The sequence below is a fragment of the Homalodisca vitripennis genome, chromosome 3, assembly GCF_021130785.1.
Source record: "Homalodisca vitripennis isolate AUS2020 chromosome 3, UT_GWSS_2.1, whole genome shotgun sequence".
In the NCBI taxonomy this organism is placed as follows: Eukaryota; Metazoa; Arthropoda; class Insecta; order Hemiptera; family Cicadellidae; genus Homalodisca; species Homalodisca vitripennis.
The window spans coordinates 17,880,440-17,902,595 of NC_060209.1; the positions used below are offsets into that span (position 1 = coordinate 17,880,440).

The window sequence follows — 22,156 nt, forward strand, 5'->3', positions numbered from 1 at the left end:
AATTTGTCTTGTTGCCACAATCAAGAAAATATGTCAAAAGCTTACATTTATAGGCATTGCAATTTACTTCTTTCTTAGTATTTTTTTGAACCATAATTGATTTTGTCTTGTTTCCCAAAAAAGAAAATATATATCACAGATCAGAAAAACACACGTCTGTCAAAAGACAACTAAGATGTGTTTTATAATAATCTTTAAATTTATAGTTAAAGTTATATAGTAACTTTGTCTTTTATATCTAATACTTAATATTTTCCAGAAATGTACAGTTAAAAGTACATTAACAATGACATTATTTACGTCTTTGTTTCTATATAAACTGAAAAATATTTTTAATATTTTCAAACACAGCTAGCTGGAATTGGTATATTAGTTTAAAACACAGCCCAACAAACTTTTATCTAGTATAGTTCTTTCCAACTGCTCAAAGGGAGTTTTCAGAGTCAAATTCTGACCATCTTATGTTTTACAACATTTTCTAAGATAGATGAGTACTTACCTAATCGCTGAAATCTAAAAACAGCTTGAAAACTAATGGCTACTTCTTAGAGAATTTACACTATAAATGTAAACAAATTTAAAACAGTGGTTAAATTAATTAAACATGTAGTTGTGCTGTCATAAAACAATGTTTACACAGAAAAGTTTATTACATTTGATAGGCTCTTTCAAATAATATTTCACAATCTCAGAGACCAAGATGGGATTTTCCACTTCTTTAAAGACCAGTGGGGCATAGTCCCTGAAGGGTTTTTGAAATAAGAATAGGCATATATTCATACCAGGGATCATCATTCTGCCCATGTTAAAATTTCAGTACAAATGGTTGAATAGTTTATGGGTGAAAGCAAAATAAACAAACAAAGGCACTTTCACATTTATAATATTATTAGGATTTGCATTTAGTTGCATGATTTTTTTTAAATTTTGTTATAAACAGCAGAAAACCTAAACAAAAGTTGGGAACTATTTTACATAAAACATGAACTAACCGAATTTCTAAAGAATTTTTAAATTTTGCTTTATGATTTTTTTTCTTACAGAGAAGCTATTGCAATAAAATAATAAATAATAAAATAATAATATTAAAATAATAAAATACTATTTGTAAAAAATTGGCATGTTTTATTTTTACAGCCTTAAGTGGTTTCATACTTAATTGGATTACAAATTGTTGTCAATCAAGTCTCACTTAGATCAATCTTAATTGTTGATCAAATCAGACTTTTCATTATCCTAGTAAATGGATTAATGTTGAACGATGTATTTTTAATATCTAAAAAAATTGTATTACTTAAATATACCAGCCGATTTTAGTGTGTAACATTTTATTAATTTGAAAAACAAATGCGTTATTAAACTAAACTTTTTCAAATGTAAGTCGGTTAATTACTTTGTTAGATAATACCTGTACTATATTTCTCATATATAAATTAGTTTAAAGTTTAATAATAATTCTGTATCTTGATACAATATAACTCAAAATTGTAAGTTCAAAAAATGTACTTGTTAATCATATAAAAATTATTCATATACAAATAAACTGAAAATAGGGATTATATTTGTAATAATTTTTAAATGATAAACTATTAAAAGAATTGTAAAACGTAGATAAACCTTTACTACACATAATGTATTAAAATGTAACCTTTGTAAAAAATCTTCATCTGTGTTTGCAATCTTATATTATGTTTATTACACATTAAGTACTCCAAATGTCTAGAGTAGCCAATAAAATGTCTATTAGATAGTCGAGAATAACTTTTAAAATTTCAAAAATATTAAGCGTTCTTTAGTCTGATGAAAAGTAATGTTTCACAACTGCAACTTCCTTTTAAAAGCGACTTCACTGATTATGCACTTAGCGTCTGAAGCAAAATGAAGGCCCTCTTAAGAGTCCATTAATTATAGTGGTTGAAAGCAGTGAGCATTCTTTATATCCCGTGGCCTCTTGTGAAGAAACTGTGAATGAATCTTCATTCATTACGCGGTAAGCACCCAAGTACCTTCAGCGGTCAACAGAATGAAGACCCCGGAGTCCATTAACTTTTCATCAGTGTTTAGCCGTTTGAAGCCAAACAAGTTCTTTAGATCCATAAAACAAGAGCACCAAACAGGCTAAGATTGTTTGTAGCTGTACACAGTTCACCATGTTTACAAACGCCAGCTGCTGAATACCCACTCCCTGACCGCAGCTTACTTCGTAAGCAAACACTTCTAATGTAACAGGGCAATCTTATCAGGTTCTTTGAAGAATAAACAGTTTTGCCTATAAAGCAACAAAGCACTAACCAAGCACAATTTTAATTGTAAATTTAAATATTAAGTCCTAAAAATGAATAGAATTACTGTCTTTACTTCTACACTTATACATCAATAAAATTGTATGTTTTGGGCCTTATTTAAAATACCAATTTTAAAAAAATTCATAAAAAAGTTTGTTTTTTGTAAATAAATTATATTTGATACTTCTAAATTACTTGATAACACCTAAACACAAAACAAGTAAAGTTAGACGGACTTGATTTATTATTATTGTTGTGTTTCATTATTATATCATACTGAAAAAATAACGACACGATCAAGTCATACTCACAATGATGGGATGGTGCAAAATTAATTCCAATATACGGGAATACCCTAGAATACAAGTATGCTGATTATTATTGCTGGATCATTTAAATCCTTTTACTTGTATGAAGTAAATTCTAATGTTGCTTTTGTTCAAAATAAAATTAAGATGGAATTGTATTATAGCTCTGAAGCACTGACGTGGTTAAAGTGAACTCCAAAAAATAATAGCCCACATTATATTGGCTCCTTAATACTGATGGAGTCGTGTGGAATTGGAAGGTATAGTTCATAATCAGATTAAATCACTTTTTTATCTGTACAAGAACTTTCTTATCAATATAATTTTGACCAATGCTATAAACTATCAACTTTGAGGATAAAAAGAACAAATCTGCTCAAACAATTTTGTAAATTTCATTTTTTTATTACATTACCCAAAATCACACCAGGTTTAGCACAGTTATATTTTTCAAGTTGAAAAACTCATCCAATACAATTAAAATAGAAAGGAAAATAAAGAGAAGGCTCATATTAGCTAAAAACAGCAATAGTAATGTGTTTCCCTCCTACTTTGTTTTTAACACGGGTGTAGTACTGTACTAAATACAAGTACCAACATAACAATGAGTTGCTTACATCCAACTTTCAATTGTTTATCATACTTTACAAGACATTTAACTCTCTGGCAAAAAAAAATTGAATATTTAATTGGTCAGGTACACATTATTTACATGAAGCTGCTATAACTATATTTCTAGGGTTCACTTGTTGATTAAAAGTGCTGTTTTTCTTTCTATATTTTCATCTACATCGATTAGTTAAACTTATTGTTTGGTGGGCTCATATTAGACACACAGCATTGGCAGCACTGACTATTTAAGGTTTAATATTGTGTTACCGCCTTTACTGCGACACAAGTCATGTAGCAACAGTCCTTGCCCACCACAGTGCTTGTGTTGAACTATGATACATATTATTTGTTGTTAACACCTCCACAGCAACACGAGTCATATAACAACTTTAGTACACCTTACTGAACAATTAAATTCCATGTATCAGCTCTGGTCATATCAAGGTTAAGAAAATCTTAAAAACTAAATTTCTTACATCAATAGTATTTAATGAAGACTTATGTCATTAAGTGACCACTGAAAATAAAGGTTATAAGTTTAAATTCACTAATAATTCAATGAGGTTGATAAATAAGAGGTAAAAAAGAGGCGAACACATATAAATTTTCCCTTCATCTAATAAACCAAATTAAATATTTAGATGAACGAAGAAACGTTTATAACTCAATGAGAATATATACAATAAGTAGAACCGACACTGAATGAAGAAACTAATCTTAAACTACTACATCCATAATAAACCACTAAATATTCTATTTGAATTTGAATCACTCATATTTATTATAAAACATTTATAGGTTTATACAAACTCCAGAGTGTGTTCTGGCTGTGAAGAGGGATTCAAATATAACCCAACGAAACAACACTGAAATTATTTACAGTCCGATAAACTCAAGTTATCAATATAAGCAAGCAAGCAAATCGGAAGCATAACAAACACTTTACAGCACTTTGGTGGCTGCTCTTATAAATAAATTACTAGCTGTTACACACGGCTTTACACACAATTTCCTGCTGAATAACAGGACCATAATGGGCAATTCCTTTTTAAATAGCATACAAAGCACTCCTCAGATAACTGCTTGGATTGATATTCACAACTCTTGATTCACTTCAAAATAACTGAACCTTCAGTTTAAAGACTAATCCATGTTTTGGAGCTCTTAGTTTTCATTCTTAAAAATTATGAATATCTCTAAACCTGATACAATATAGTGTATTTCTCTGCTTTAGCTATATTATCCTATTTCCAAGGTACAGTGTTCGAATTGTTTAAATTCTTGTATACCTAACCGGAATCAAATCTCTCATCAGTCCAGATAGATTTACTGCTTCCTCTATCATTTTCTCAGTGCTCAAAAAATTGCACTTTATGTCTGATGCATTGTTTTGAGATTCCAATCTTGCTCTTTTTTTCAAATTGTAGCACTGAGAGAATGGCTTATTGAGTCAAGTTAGTGTCATATTCTTTTGTTTTATTCTTTTAGCTACTGTAAATATGCTATGCCAGTATCATAGGAAGCAAAATGTCATTTCCATACGCACATTCACAATTTTGTTCAATGAATTTTATAGCGGCCTTAAATTTTAATCAGAATACACTGTATGGTTTTATTCCGTCACTAGTATTATCTAGTGCAGTATATAGTATTATTTATACCGCAACTGCATCATGCTATTTACAGTACATCACAATTTCACCATTTGTATTCTATTACCACTATCTTTAAAATGAGGTGTCACTTAATGGGGCTTTTCGTAGAAAATATTGTGATTGTTCCCCAGATAACCCATTTAGAAAAAATAGTGAAGATGCAACAGACACAAAAAATTAAATTTTCATACTCTATTGAAAATAGGGTTGGTGGTGGTTCGGAAGTCACCTTTAAGCTGTTGCTTAAGTGTTAGAGAGGGCTTCTTAGCCACAACTTCGCCTGGTAAGATAAGACTACTTTACTTTAATTTATTAAAATATGTATAGGTTTCAATGTTTAAAGCAGTTAAACAGTTATAAGCGCCTTTCCTTACTTTTGCCCAATACTATGTATCTCGTATGTGTATATATGTATATATATATATATATATATATATATATATATATCTGTATTGTATATTATACATTCTAAAGTTAAGTGTTCATAACCTGTAGCGTGCAGGTTGTAGGTTGTAAATACTTAAGCAACGAAATACATTAAAAGTTATCTCAAATGAGTTGAGTCAAATTTCAAGAAAACAAATAGTGGACCAGATACTTTAAATTGAGCAATATTGTAATGATTATTATCAAACACAGTGTTTCCTACCATTCACCCAGTAAAGTCATATATCCTGTTCAAAATTTAAGATACACTGTTTCAATGCCTATACACCTCTTATCACCTGCCAGAATCTCTTCAGGGTCATCAGTCTGTCTAAGACATTGAGGGAAAGAGTGCTGTCTCAAAATGTTCAAGATTGAGTACTATGAGTTAATGAAGTTCTTGTGTAAAGAAGACCTTACTCCTCCACACATTAAAAGAACGCTTGGATGATGTCTACGGACACCACTCATATTCTATTGTAAAAGAATGGAAGATGACCAATGTTCCCGTCATCCTGTGAAAGCAGTAACACCTGAAACAATCCAAGAAGTGTTTGAAGACCAAGACCTGTTAACCAGTGTTTGAAGACCAAAGAAATAGGACTTTCAAAACCAAGTATTTTGATGATCGCCAAAGAACATTTGCATATGAGAAAGGTGACACAAGAAGGGTCCCAAAATCTCTTCCAGCTGCTCATTAAGAGGAATATGTTACCTGGTCAAATGAATTTTAAAATTAATTGTTCCCTACTATAACCCTCTCAATAAAATCCCTCTCAATCAGAGTCCTCGGAGTGGAGAAGATCAGGAGAAGCACTCTGCTAAAAAGGCAAAAGTGATGAAGTCAACAAACAAAATTATGGCAACAATTTATTGAGATTATAGAAGGATACTACTGATTGATTTTAAAGAAAGGAACATCACAGTGAATGCATAGTACTATGCACTCCTACTTCACCGTTTGCGCAATGCAATCACAGACAAACATTAGGGAAAGTTGAGCAGAGGTGTCCGGACTCTCTACGGCAATGCACCTGTCCATATTGCATTGATTGCCAAGGTTGCCATGAGGGCCTGTGGGTTCTAATAAATCGCTCATCCACCCTACAGCCCAGACCTGGATCCCAGCTACTTCTACCTTTCTAAGTTGAAATCTGACCTTCGTGGAAGAAGATTTAACACATATGAAGAGATTCAAATAACTGTGGAAGAAACATTTTACAGGAAAGGATAAAAACTATTTGTTTCAAGGTGTGGAAATGTTTTTTTCACGTTGTCTGAAAAGTGTAGATCTTGACACTACAGACTTTATTTTTTTTCATTACCTTTCCTTCTTCTCTGACTGGAAACTTATGGACCTCACCTCGTACTCGTATTCATCCAAGATTGAGAACAAGTATTATGGAGAATTTTCATCATAGAGTTAAGAAGATACATTTGCACCTGAGTTTTGGATTGGCATTCTTGTAAACCATCAGACCAAAACACCAGCTGTCAGTCCTACTAAAGGCTGTTGCTCTGTGGTGCAGTGGGTAGTGGATATTTTAAAAAAATATTCTTTTGTAAAATTATTTCATTCAGATTTATTTTCTCTTATGATCAATTTACACTACGAAAGGTCAAACTGACAATCTGTCAGAAGAATACAAAGTATTTCTTGGAGTTAGTTCTCTGTAAATGTTACTTTTGAAAATGCCTTGCAGTTACAAAAAGTACTTGTTTAACAAAAAATTCAGAAATATTTTTTTCTAATTTTTCATAGATACGCTAATTTTATGTTTAAACATTGTTTATAACTGAACAGTTCTAGTTGCTTATTATAAGATCATAGTTTTCAAATTCACCTCAAGACTCTCACACAATCATATGACATTTTAACATGTGACATACTGTACAGGTATAGACTTGAAATTTTGCGCACAACCTCATAGAAGCCTGCTACGCAACACATGGTGTGGTGAACTCCTACCTTGGAGTTAAAGTGATACATCGATGTAGCCCGTTCCTCTATGAAATTCTATATACAAAATTTGGTTTGGGACCCTCTCAAAATCAAGCTCTGAATACAATCACTCAGCATATAATAGAAAATTCTGTAATTAAATCCATTTGCTACATACATTTTCTCTTTCTTACTTTGGTTTATGTTTTCGTTAAAATTACTGACTACAATTTGTTATCAAGGTACACCATTGTGCCATATGGCATTTACTCAGACACACACAGTTTTGAACATTTGAGAAGCAACAACTATTTCAATGTGTGTACGCGAGACAAGGAAATTGTTCTCTAAATTGTATACCACAAGGAAAGTAATCACAATGTAAATCTCAAGTCTTTAAATTCCAATTTTGTGACACAGCACAATCTCTTGGAAGGAAATTTTGAGGGAAATAATAATTGTTTTGTACATTAGGGCTAAAAGAAAACACAAAATAATATCTTTACACTTTCTGAAATACTGAAAAGTCCAAAGTTTGAGGCCATTCTCTCTACACCTGTCTATAATACAGGTTATAATAAGTTGAATCACTTTAATTTACTATTGACCAATTTGAATAAGAAAAAACTAATTAAATTCAATTACGTAGTTACTATTCAATTTTTTTAAAGTTATTAGAATTAAATTTGTATGATTGAATGTCTCTTCGTACTTAGGATCTTAATTTTTTATTTAAAGAGTTGGCATATTTTATTAATTTAAAGACTGAGGAAATATTAACGTTCTTTTATTAGGTTTGATATGGTTTCTATTCATTTATCATCCTACTGCAGAGTAGTTACTAGAAGGACAGGGTTTAAAGGTGGAGAAATTATTTGTAATTCAAACCAATTAATTTTATTTAGGAGAAAATACAATATAAAGTCTATACCATGTTAGTACTAGTAACAGGGTACTGATGATTTATCTACGATTCATGTAATGGCTTGATATACTACTCACAATTCCGTTTCATTGATCTAAGGAAGCTTTAAACACCCCCACCATACATTGGCCTAGCACTAAAATTTGGTAGTGACACTCTGATCTTTGTCATAAACCTGAGTTTGTTGTTATTTATTTTGAAATGACAAATTACTTTTTGTTTATGAATAAGCTTAAGTTGTACATACAACGGTTTTTGAAATAAGTTAAACTCACATGTAAACCCCAAGAGAAATAAATTATTAATATTTCAATTATCACAAAATCTACCTACTTTTTTAACTAAGCCGAAAGTACTATTTTTTCTGTACTAGGTTTTACTCTTTAGAACTAATTAGTTAACTCTAAAAGAACAATGGTTGGAAGAACTTCTATCCCCAATATATTATAACATCAGCTAAATGTAGGCTATGTGACGTTTCACTACACATACACTTTAAGCTACTTTGGCAATTTTTTAAAGTCATTCATTTATATCAGGAAAGACTTTTTAAACATATTTGAGATTCATAGCTGTATCTCAATCAGTCAAATTGCAAGACAATAAAATTAAGTAAACGATAAAAATTTTTAAATAAAAATAAATATACTAAAAATTAATTATGTGATACAAAATAATACACTTTTAGTATAGAAGGCGGTTATGTGAAATAAGTTTAATAGGTTATAGATTTTTTTTATATAATCTTATGAGTTAAATTATATCATTGCATTACTTCGCTGACACAAGAGATAAAATAATTACTTAATAATAATACTTGAGATAAATAATACTTAAGATTCATACTTCCATAGAGGGACAACCTCTTATATTCATAAACAAATAGTATAATTATATATATATATATATTGCACATTCATTGAACATAACGCCCCCAATACAGTGTTGACTACCTACCTATCAATATTCAACTATCAAATATATATCGATTACTATGATGTTAATTTCTAAATCTGAAAGTTTCCTTTCATTGCTTATAAAACATTATACATTATATTTAGAAGGACTGCAATAAGGAAGAAATGTTTATACTAATGTGCAGAATAACTTTAGAATTAAGTCTAATAAAAATTTGGCAACCCCGTCAAAAATTCTGTATTATTGGTTTTGACTTTGTTTGTTTAGTTAAAGTTATTTTTTACTTTTAGTTCCTTGATTTTAGTGCAAGTATTGAGGTCATTTTATTTTAATTTCAATAAATAATGATGTGTACTCTATCCCGTTATTAGGAATTGAGATGAAGATGTTTAGGGACTGGAACGAAACATTTAGTGAATCCATTTATTTAGTAGATATGTTATTTTATATAAGAACATGCAGATTCTTAATAGGGCATTCATTTAACTACGGCTAAGAACCTTGACTTATTCCATAGGTACTCTTGCACTGAAGTATTTCTTGGTATCCATGAGGTAAATAATAGTAATAGCTGAAAAAGTATATATCTTAACAACATATTCCATCTCGTCTCTCTTTGCCATGTTTCAAACGGCTTTTGAAGGAGTCCTCATACAAGTAAAAATGTGATTTTAAGTAAGTAATGTGATCCTACGTTTATTCGAGGAGCGTTACTTTCTGGACTCTCTCCTATCTGACTGCTCTCAGACAGATTCAACATTGCTTTCAATAGAAATATCACTGTAGCAATTAGTACGCATGAATGATAGTGTATTCTGTCAACTTATTCCGTCTCGTTGCTCCATGCCATGATTCAAATGATTCCTAACTCTGAGGTATATAATGGGAATTAAAAAATTTTAATCTCAGTGCTCAACCCTCTTTTATTGCTCCAGAGAGATCCGACATTGGCTCTAAACAAGGACGAAGCTCGAATAATTACTCTGGAAAAAAGATAGGTTCCCCCTTGCATTTGTGAGGAGGTTAAGGTCATTGGAAAAAAAGCTACATCTCGCCAACTCATTCTGTCTTGTTGCCCCATGCCATGTTTCATTTAAACTCCTAGAGTAGCATTATTTGGAAACCTAATGTGGACTAGAAAGCTTCTACAGCAACTCTGAAGTAACTTATAACGACTGGGGAAATTCTGATCTCCGTACTCAATCCCCTTCGCTCCAGGACGGAGTTTTGATATTACCTTCAATATGGATGTCGCTCGGGCAATTACCATGAACAATGGTATTTTCCCTAGAAACTGTGATGTAACGTGTCGGCATTGGAAGAGACCTACATCTTAGCATCTGACATGTTTCTCCAAAGCCAAACACGCAAAGTTATATTTACTAGCATTTCTGAGGCATGTTGTAATAATTCTAAGGAAATTACATCTCCTCAAATTGGTTTATCTGACTTCTCCATATGGTTTTATATGTACAACTTCCTGGTGAGATACTTGTCCAATCCATTCAATAAACTTAAGTGGGACCACTAAGACCTACTAAAAAAGGCAACCCCTTTTTAAAAAAACTTCATCAAAATCGGTTTAGTAGTTAGTTTCTGTAAAATCGATGAACATATTATAAGTAAGAAAAGAGAGATAAAAACAGGTTGAATTGTATAACCTCCTCCATTTTGAAGTCAGTTAAAAAATAAGGCCAAAAAAGTTATCTAATTTATAAAAAGCCTTTTTTGAGATCTTTATGACATTTAACTTGGTATCATTTATGCACAGATGATTTGTGCACATTTGTCTACTCAATGTGCACATTTAAAAATTAACACTACATTGAAAATAATGTTGTGTTAACAAAAAATGGCACAATAAATCCAAAAACAATAGTCCATTAAAACACATAGTCCTCAGTGAAACATTTCAAATATTAATCACCATTTTTTAAATCAGAATTGTACAGACTTAACTGCTATGTAGTTACTGTATACTCTGGTTACACCTTACTGTCAACTTATGCTGCTATTACAGCACACCTTGTTGTTTATTGGCTGATCTGTTGTTATGTTGCTGAATTTCTGTCATCAAACTACTTTACAAGCTACGATGTTAAACTTACTATTTAGCCTACTTCGTATAGTAGGGGGACATTGTAGTATGATGCACTATAATTTTTCTCAATTCAAGCTTTTTTATAAACATTGAATTAGGTGCAGTTTTTTTTTATATATGTACGTTTTTAATTTGTTAACTGTACAGTCAAGTTGTAATCTGCATGAAAAAACATTTAGGATAAAAATAAATAAATATAAACCTAAGCTTTCTCAGCTGACTTAATAAATTTTATACAAAGTTACATCTTTCCAAAGGTGATCAGGTTCTAAGGATGTGATAAATCTTTAAGATGGGAATTTTATAAGAGGTGTCCCAATCATCGTACCGATACTGCTTGACATACTCCGTAGTTTTTATCATCACTGACCAATATATTGATCATGACTAGCTTAGCATTAATGAAGCCTATAACTCAGGCTGGAAAAATTTCATTTCTGTCATTCTGTCCAATAACATAACTTCAACAATGGTAAGAACACAATATCTTCAGAATAGATTGAGCTACAGACTTGAAATTTTGCATGAAGCTTCATTTCTACATCGGCAATATGAAGTTGGTACTTACATATTAAACACCACCGTTACAAAAATTTAATGGTCATCAAGTGTAGACAATCTGAACCTAAATTTTTGGTGAGGAAAAATAAAATAAAAAACTTTATACAACACTTTAAAGTCCAAAAAACTTTATTTAAAAGTGAAGTATTCATTAGAATTTAGATGTAAAATGGACCGATAAAGAATTCAAGATTAAAAACTGTCTTTATTTATTTTCAACTGATGCTGTCACCAAACCGAATAACATTGTAAATATTAAAAGTTATAGTTCAACTATGTTTCTATATCTAGAAAACTAATAATGGTATTTTGGTTCTATCCAGAGACCATTATCTTTTTAACAGTTTCTCGGTATTACACTTTTGCTGGGGTGGCATTAATACATTTTTATAAGTACCTTGAGTTCAATGAGGGTGCATGTCATTCCATGGAATTTGGCCACTTAAGTGATAGTAAACATTTTAAAACTTTTATTGGTAAAAGGAATCACTTTTACATTGGGTGGCAAAGATGAAATCACAGAATAAATAAATTTGTTAACAAACTGAATATTATTATATGATATTTTAACAAGTGATATAGTATCAGTTGTAACTGAACTAACCCACAAGATATCTCTAGAAAGATTTCGTATTTAGCATGAAAATTTATTTCTACTTAGACAACAGAGAGTTCTATGATAGTGCATGTCAATCAATAGGATTTGTTGAGTGTTATTGAAGCCTATTACTGAGTAGGCTCGCACAATGATTCATTGTCTGTCAGCCTGTCTTCTGCATGAAATCTCAAGAATGAAATGAGCATAGACTTGAAATTTTGCATGCAACTTCAATGAAGCCTGTCAAACACGGCAAATGGTATGGCATATTCCTACCTTGTGCACTGTATTAGATTTCAGTATCATCTAGAGACGATAAATGTAACACAAATGAAATGTCAAAATAACCAACTTTACAAGAAACTAAAATATTGTGACCTCCCTAATAATTACTCATAACATCTTGATTAAAGTCACAGTCTTAAATACTATCTAGAAAATTCCAGAGAAAAACACAGACGACATATTAACTTATGAATGAACTAAAATACATTTACCATGCAAATTAACCAAATATCGTAGGCATTTTATGGAAGGCTAAATAAGTTTAATGGTTGAAATGAAACATTCCAACATTATTATGAAAACGAGTGACATAGATTTTTTGGTTGAAATTAATATTCAGACATTCTCCTGTTGTGTATAAATTATAATTATTTGACTAAGTACCAAATAATAGTAAAAAATAACAATCACAATGCCACATGAAACCAAGGGTTGAGTACGATAAGTAGACCTGGTTTTTATATTGATATTAACAAATAGTATTGCATAATTACACCCATCGATAAAATCAACCGATACTGATTAGTTAACATACCAACATAAATTTAAAAATCTTAAATATGATATTTGATAAGTGACTTAATTTTAATAAAATCATTATTTAATTGTACCATTAAAAGAAACTTGTGATATATTTGTTCTGTTGGTTTAATGGTTACGGTTCCTTTACTATTGAGGTTTAATAATTTAATTAATAATACTTATTAATTTCAAACCTATAACTTTTATTTATTATTTTAGATATACATACATTGATAGTTCGGGAGTAGTATAGTAAGCGGCCACCATCACAATCGAATTGGGTTATCATATTATTGATTAGAATTACCTTAGAAGCTATCAAATATAAAACATTCTAACTATTGTTATTTATAATTTATTATTGCCAGATCTTGTAATGTATTGAATAACAATATTGTTTCACATTATTTCAAAGAAAGTAAAATCATGTGTATTGTATTTGAGTAATGGTCGCTTTATTTTAAATTTATCAAACGTTATCAAACAGCTGAATTCTACCCGTAATGTAATTAGGTTTGAAGTTTTGGTTCGGTAGTTTAGATAATCATCAATATCAATGATTCAATTGCAATGGTGGCTGCTTATTATTGTTTTATATATAAAGTATCGGTGATAATACTAAGCAATATAAAAATCGAGCCTGCTTATCACAATCTGCCCTATGGATTGGTACACTATCGATTGTATGAAAAATACAAAATGCAATCAAAAAGCATTATTAAGTTCTCATTTGTGAGTAACAATTTACTACTTATTATGTGTAAGGTGTCTGTTTATATTTATGTATTGAACTTTGAATGAGCATTAGGATAGGGCCTACCATATCTCCATCACTTTTATCATTTCTGTTAAACCATAACTAAGTTGCTCGTACTAATTGGTGAAACTAAAATAATCAGAAAAAATAGATTGTATCTCTGTGATTTGTTTTTGATCATTAAAAATCAATTTAAATTTAATAAATTCCAAAGTAGAGAGTTAATGGGAAGTAAAACTTAATTAAGTTAGTAATTAAGGCTCTTTCAAAACAAATAGTCACTGGCTAACTGTTTAAAATTTTACTGTTATGAAAAATAAGCTGGTTAGCTCAACAAAAGATTGTTATTTCGGTAAAATCTTTGGAATTCAAAGCTTAAATAGATAGACAACATGACTAAAGTGCAGTAAAATAGTTATAGGTTATATTGTATGTATTCAGAATTCAGATAAGGCATCCTAGTAGAAATAAAAGTGCAATGGATAATTTAAAAATGTTTTTTGTCCCTTAAAAATGAGATAGTGTATCTAACTTACTTAAAATCTTAAGGTGGTCTATTAAAATGTTTCAAAAGATACTGAAATTTGCAGGGATATGCAGCATTAGGATCTCAACAGGTAGGGCCCTAGATGCAACAACCTGGGACATGGGTGGGATAATTACCTTATCAACTGATCTACCATCCCTAAAAATTAAATGACAGTGCACATTAATATTATGTGAAGTAACATTTTGCACATTTTCTTCATAATAAAAGTACAAACATATACGATTTTCTTGTAAATAATCTAGATCTATCGTAAACACATCACCGTGTTGACTTACCTCATCCCACTTGATGAATTTCTCCCCATCTATCATGCACTTTGGAACCTCCACTGGTTGCAAACCTGCCGATTTTGAGCTTGACATTTCTAGTTTTTGCTCATTTAACAACAAAAGCACTTATTTTCCATTATAAACACATTAGGTTATAGACGATGTAAACTCACAGGTTCATAGGTTATCGAATGGGCCCGATATAAAACCCAGGCCTTCGTGTCATTTCTCAAGTGAGCTGTTTTAAAAACAATAACTAATTTTGTTACTATTACACCCTTCATACTAACGAACAAGATGAAGCAAAATCCAGGACAATTGAGAAACCAGTTGATTTTACACACGTAATAATCATGATGATAATCAATACCTACAACCTTTCCCGTCGCGAGGCGAGCTACACTGCCCAGATTTTGACATTTCGGAACCACCAACTGACGTCGAGCGAAGCGGACGACTCGACTCGGAACAACAGACGATAACTTCCGTTTCATCGATAGCGTTGTGCGCATGCTCTCACATGAACCGGGAACTATGACAAGCAAGCAACAAGTGTCTAAAAAGTATTCTCGTAAAAATTGTTTGTTAAAGAATAATAAATTATCATCAGCCCATTTCGTTTTCAATATTAAACTTTGGTGTTGTACTCTCTAATAATTTCTTTAAATCTTTTAAGGAATAAAATGTAATTTTTTAATTTAATATTTGATATTGTGTGAACAATGTTTTCTTTTAATATTTTGTATTATTCATCATAACAAAAAGTAACAAAATATAGAAAAGATGCAAAGTTTATTGTTTGTCTTAGCACTGACCTAGGTAATGACCTAATTTTTATGAATTAGATATTAAAAATTTTTGATAATCTTTACTATTAGAGGGTTGAGTACGATAAGTGGACCCAGTTTTTTTATATTAAAATTATCTATATCAATATATTTGATTGTTACACCCATTGTTTTATAAGTAAATTTTTTAAATAAAAAATGGTAAACTTTAAGAAAACTATACAAAATAATACTAAAAGATTATTTACTGTCTTTCTCGGATTGAACATATTTCTTTGGTGTTACATTTTCTTTCCTATCTAAGTGCATTTTTTCCTATCACTGGTCTTAATTTTGTTGTTTGATTTATGGTTAGTTGTTCTTTTATTATATATGACATTACGTAATTGCTTAAACTATTTCTATTAACTTGAAACACGTGACTTGAATTTAGTATTTTAGATAGGTTGATATTGATTAATAGTTCTGTTATTCAGTATATGAAGTATCGATGATTGTAATAAGCGATATAATAACCGGGTACACTTATTGTACCCCGCCTCTATTAGAGTACTCAATAAACATTTTATTACTTTTCTGTTATATTATTTTATAATCACTGTTTCTTTCATCTGCCGATACACAGTCTACAATCACGTTTTAAGTAGCAAAATATTTTAGCATTGTATGCAATATCTTCTCATAGACTCTATAATAATCAAAGGTGCACCTAGGGTTTTGTTAGGGGGAGTTTAATGAAGAGTTGAGGTACAGGGCTGGCCCGAAGCAGGAGGTGCATCCACTGGGCCACATGCTTAGGGTAGTCCTATACCATAATAATAATTTTAAAATAGTAAGCTGCTAAATTGCAAAATAGTAACAGAGATTTTTCAAACAAATGCTACCATAACAGCAATAAGTCTAGTGTGAAAGTGTTGTTAGTTTGTATAACATCATATAGCCTATATAAAACACAGCATTAAGTAGATACTTATCTGTTGCAATGAGAAACAAAACTTTGTATAAAATAATTCTAAACTATCTAGAAAAATACTCAGGAATGTTTGTATGTGGTGTACAGTATTTTTAAATTAATATAATATAGGCCAAGAAAAGTGTATCACTGTGTTTTAATAAATAAAAAACATAGCTTATTGTTATAAATTTACAATTGAAAACTTCATCAAATTGTAATTGATAAATACTATTCTAATTTGATACAATATTCTGATGCTCAATACAGGAGCACGAGACATTTTACAGGTGTTTATCAGAATGTCTGGAAAAAATTATAAGTCCAGATATCAGAACCATTGTTGTGGGCGACTTCAATGTCGACTTGTCTGTGTCTGATGGTAAAGTTGATGACTTGATTTACACCATGGCTTCTCATGACCTTGAAAATAAGGTAAAATCTTATACCAGGGAATTTAAAAACTCCAAGTCTCTGATTGACCATGTTTACACCGATCTCCCTGATGACGTTTGTAACTGTTCCGTTTTAATTACTGCATTGTCCGATCACCATGCACTGGTGATCAGTGTCAAACTACCCACTTCAAGTGACTCAAGTCATCCTAAGTATTATCTCAAGCGATCGTTTTCTGATGATAATATCCGTATTTTCAAATATCTAATTGACAAAGAAACGTGGTCTAATGTTTACGAGGCTGGGACTCTAAATGATAAAATGCGTCTATTCCAATCTTCAATCTCCTTTTATTTTGAACAGAGGCTTTTCCTGAAAAGAAAAGAAGAGTTCGCAAAGGTGCCTCACGCAGCAAAGTGTCCTTGAGTGATCACCAGTTGAAACTTAGAGATATGGTTCTCCAGTGGTATTGCTTCACTAAAGATATGGATTCTTCTGATCTGAGGAGAAAGCATTACTTATCATTGAAGAGAGAATACAAGTCTTGTGTTAGGCTTGCTAAGTCATCTAAGGTGCTTGATGTTATACAAAAATCTTCTAATAAAGTCAAAACTATGTGGGAGATCATTAATGAAAGTAGAGGGAAGAATCAGTCTCCATGTAATGTCCCCCGCACCGTCAAAGATGACAAGGGAGTTGATATCAGTGATCCAAAACTGGTCTCAAACATGTTTAACAAATTCTTTATTGATGTGTCTAATAGTGCATCAACCTCATCCAGTATTCCTCATTCTTATGTGCAGCCTGGATTGTGTACATCTTCATTTTTCTTATCACCAGTTACTAGGAGAGAGATAACAGATATCATCAGGTCTTTGAAGCCAAAGACGTCTTCTGGCTGCGACAGGATATCATCTAAATTGCTTATGTCATGTAGTGAATGTTTTGTTGACCCACTCGTTCACCTTATTAACTGTTCATTCGAAGGTGGAGTTTTCCCAGATTTGTTGAAGCTTTCTGTTGTGAAGCCCTTGCTTAAAAAAGGAAGAGTGGATGAACTCGATAATTTTAGACCAATATCTATCACATCAACATTTTCAAAGATATTTGAAAGGGCAGTCTTAAATAGATTATGGTCTTTTATTAATCACAACAGTATTTTGTTTGAGAATCAGTTTGGGTTTGTTAAGGGACGGTCAACTGTCAATGCAATGTTTACGCTCATCAACAAAATAGTAAATGCCTTGGATAGAGGTAGGTCTGCTTCCTGTGTCTTTTTCGATCTTCGGAAGGCTTTCGATGTGGTTTCCCATGACATCATGTTGGAAAAGCTCGAAGGCATTGGAGTTCGAGGAGTGGCGAACCAATGGCTTTCATCTTATTTGAGGGATCGTCGACAGGCCGTAGAAGTGTCCTTCATCGATGCTGCAGGCACTGTGAGGCGATGCTACTCGGATGTGCTGAGCGTTAAGGCGGGGGTGCCACAGGGCTCCATACTCGGCCCTCTTCTGTTTATTATATATGTAAACGACCTCAGGAGTTGTATTGCGGAGGCCCAGTTGTGTTTGTTTGCAGACGATACGTCCATCGTAATGGAAAACAAATGTCGTGAGGCCATGGAGGTTAGCACTTTTGTGGAGTCTAATAAGATTGTTCAATGGTTTAGGGAAAATGGTCTAGTGGTAAATGCTGCTAAAACCGCAATTGTTGAATTCGCAATCTCATCTAATAGCATTAATAATCTCAGCGTTTGGGTCGATGATATGGAAATCCTTTCTGAACAGCATGTGAGGTTTTTGGGATTGTCTATAGACAGGAACCTGAATTTTTCATCCCACATCGATTATGTAGCACGTAAGCTTTGTTCTGGAATCTTTGTGCTTCGTAGACTGGCACCTTTTACAAACGCTGCGATCCTCTTAACAGCCTACTACGCTCTAATTTTCCCTTATCTTTCCTATGCGGTGACAATCTGGGGATCGGAAAGTTGTCGCACAAAACGGCTTTTTGTCTTGCAGAAGAAGGCAGTGAGAATAGTAGCAGGCATCCGTCGAATGGAGACTTGCAAGCCTGTTTTTAAGGAACTTAAATTGCTTACCTTCCCAAGTATTTATGTTTTTCAGACCTTGATTTTCTTACAGCAGAACCATGGTGTTTTCCGGTCCCTTGTTCCTCAGTCGGGATACAGTCTTCGACAAAAACATAAACTGAATATTCCTTACCATTCCACTACTTTTTTTAAACATCACACCTTTTACAATGCCACGTCCCTTTTTAACGCTCTTCCTGATGCTCTTAGAGCTGAAAAGGATTTATTTTGTTTTAAAAGAATGCTTAAAGCTTATCTTATTGAACACTGTTTCTATTCTGTAGATGACTACATTAATAGCAATACGTAATTTATTTAGTCCTTCCTATGTATTTTGTTCCTATGTAAATTGTTCTCTACACATGATTGTACTAAGTTGACGCAAACCAATGCATTGTAATATGTTATATGGAATAAAGGATGTTTTGATTTGATTTGATAATATAGTCACAAAAGAATATTAAACTGAGAAGTCCACAAATAGTAATTTTTTATCCTTTTAATAATAAAAAAGCCCACTTTATTTTCTAATTTTAATTAATAGGTCAGTATTATTAATATTATAACACTTTTTCTGCCGTTATCTATGTATCATATTACGTTCATGAGATTTATAATGAGTGGAAAATGGAGGCTTCAAAATAGTTGTCAAATTGACCAGCTCTGCAATAAAACTTTGCACATGGTCCTGCACAAGGGAAGACTAGCCCTATTGAATACCCTCAGTAAAAAGAAGGTCTTCCTAAACCTGATAAAATTTTTAAACTTACAAATCACATATTCACAAACATACACATATCTATTTATGTACATGATATGGATTCCTATTTATAACCCAGTTTAAACTTTAACTCCAAATTAAAAACGGAGCCTCAGATGTGCAGGCGAAAACTGACTAGTGTGCCATCTTAAGGTCACACACTGGACCTTAAGATGTACACTGCCTTAAGATGTGTGTTATGTATACACTGGAGAGTCATTTTCATAGAGCAAGTCTAGTTTTACCGCTATAGCTAGACTAAGCGTGTACACTGTTGAAAAATTTTCCCTAGGTAGAGTAGTAATAGAAAGAGCATAAATAAAACTAGCTAGATCACTCACTGGATGCTCTATTGACACTGTCGAACATAAATGCACTAGGTAGAGTAGTAATAGAAAGAACATAGATAAAACTAGCTATAGCACTCTCTGAATGCGCCGTTGACACTGTTAAACATAAATGCACTAGGTAGAGTAGTAATAGAAAGAACATAGATAAAACTAGCTAGAGCACTCTCTGAATGCTCCGTTGACACTGTTGAACATAAATTTTGGGGTTGCATTGTGATGTTAACATTTACATATATGCATTGGTGACTCTTGTGCTGAAGTTCTAGGAAATCTATAATAAGATAATACTAAAGCCAATGAGCACACTGTAGTTAAAAACATTTTATTGAGAAAAGCTGTGTTAGATTTTGTTTAGATCATTCAAATCAAAAAGAGAATTACTATCATAATAGTTTCATATGTCAACTATAAAAGAGGTGCTTCATAGTTTGAGCGAATCCAAAGCATTGTTATTCCTGAATTACAAAATGGTATTTGACCATGATTGAGATCAGCTTTATAACTAAATTTAGACCCTTTCTGAAAGTTGTTGTGTATGTATTTAGATATGAAGTACCAAAAAAGGATACCAAGATTAAAAAACTTGGAGGATTAACCTGTTCAAACAATGTATTTAGGTATTTGAGACTTCAATAAAATCCTCACTATTGTTGATTATCATAATACTTCTAAAGTTTGGTTTAAAGATTGAAAAGTTAATGTAATGCCTCAGGAGACGGCTTCTGGTGGTTCACAAAATATTGTTCCTAAAAACCATATTAGTTCTTCTACCATTTGCCCCTTTAGCCAAATTCCAGTTGTATAAATTTCCCCCACAAAATACCTCTGTTTTCTACACAAATATTTACTCTTTGTCCTGGCTTTCCTTCCTACTCATACGTGGTCTGTCTGAAAAATATCCAACCTCCCTTTGCTAGTCAATTATTGCGTTACCTACTGTGTTAGGTTGATTATGTCATGGAGAGAGGACCCTCCCAAGATTGCTGCCATGTATTTCTTGAGCTCCTTCCAGTAGTGAGTCACAGGGTTCTGTTTCGTATGTTATTATATGTGTAAGCATCGTATTTTACTATTTAGGACACTACTATTTAGACCTTTTTTAACATTTAGAGCGGAAGACATTATAAAAAATCTATTTTAAATTTTTATAAAAAAAAATATAATTATAAATTATTTTACAAAAAATTAATAAATTTTTTATTTACAACAAATTAAATAAAAACTTCTTTTTTTTTAACTTTTTTTCCGCTCTAAATGTGAACAAAGGTCTAAATGTTAACATTTACATATATGCATTGGTGACTCTTGTGCTGAAGTTCTAGGAAATCTATAATAAGATAATACTAAAGCCAATGAGCACACTGTAGTTAAAAACATTTTATTGAGAAAGCTGTGTTAGATTTTGTTTAGATCATTCAAATCAAAAAGAGAATTACTATCATAATAGTTTCATATGTCAACTATAAAAGAGGTGCTTCATAGTTTGAGCGAATCCAAAGCATTGTTATTCCTGAATTTCAAAATGGTATTTGACCATGATTGAGATCAGCTTTATAACTAAATTTAGACCCTTTCTGAAAGTTGTTGTGTATGTATTTAGATATGAAGTACCAAAAAAGGATACCAAGATTAAAAAACTTGGAGGATTAACCTGTTCAAACAATGTATTTAGGTATTTGAGACTTCAATAAAATCCTCACTATTGTTGATTATCATAATACTTCTAAAGTTTGGTTTAAAGATTGAAAAGTTAATGTAATGCCTCAGGAGACGGCTTCTGGTGGTTCACAAAATATTGTTCCTAAAACCATATTAGTTCTTCTACCATTTGCCCCTTTAGCCAAATTCTAGTTGTATAAATTTCCCCCACAAAATACCTCTGTTTTCTACACAAATATTTACTCTTTGTCCTGGCTTTCCTTCCTACTCATAAAAAAATCCAACCTCTGGTCTGTCTGAAAAATATCCAACCTCCCTTTGCTAGTCAATTATTGTGTTACCTACTGTGTTAGGTTGATTATGTCATGGAGAGAGGACCCTCCCAAGATTGCTGCCATGTATTTCTTGAGCTCCTTCCAGTAGTGAGTCACAGGGTTCTGTTTCGTAT

General features: G+C 31.9%; 1 protein-coding gene across 2 annotated transcripts in view; it reads right to left on the minus strand.

The window, feature by feature from the left end:
* LOC124356652 (1-phosphatidylinositol 4,5-bisphosphate phosphodiesterase classes I and II) overlaps positions 1-15,171 on the minus strand; it is a 352,296-nt gene extending 337,125 nt beyond the window's left edge. For both annotated transcript variants that reach the window (XM_046807779.1, XM_046807778.1), the window contains exon 1: positions 14,721-15,171. In XM_046807779.1, coding sequence (XP_046663735.1) covers positions 14,721-14,807 — 87 coding nt within the window. In that variant the 5' untranslated portion in view covers positions 14,808-15,171. The remainder of the gene's footprint in view (positions 1-14,720) is intronic.
* Positions 15,172-22,156: the final 6,985 nt, after the last annotated feature.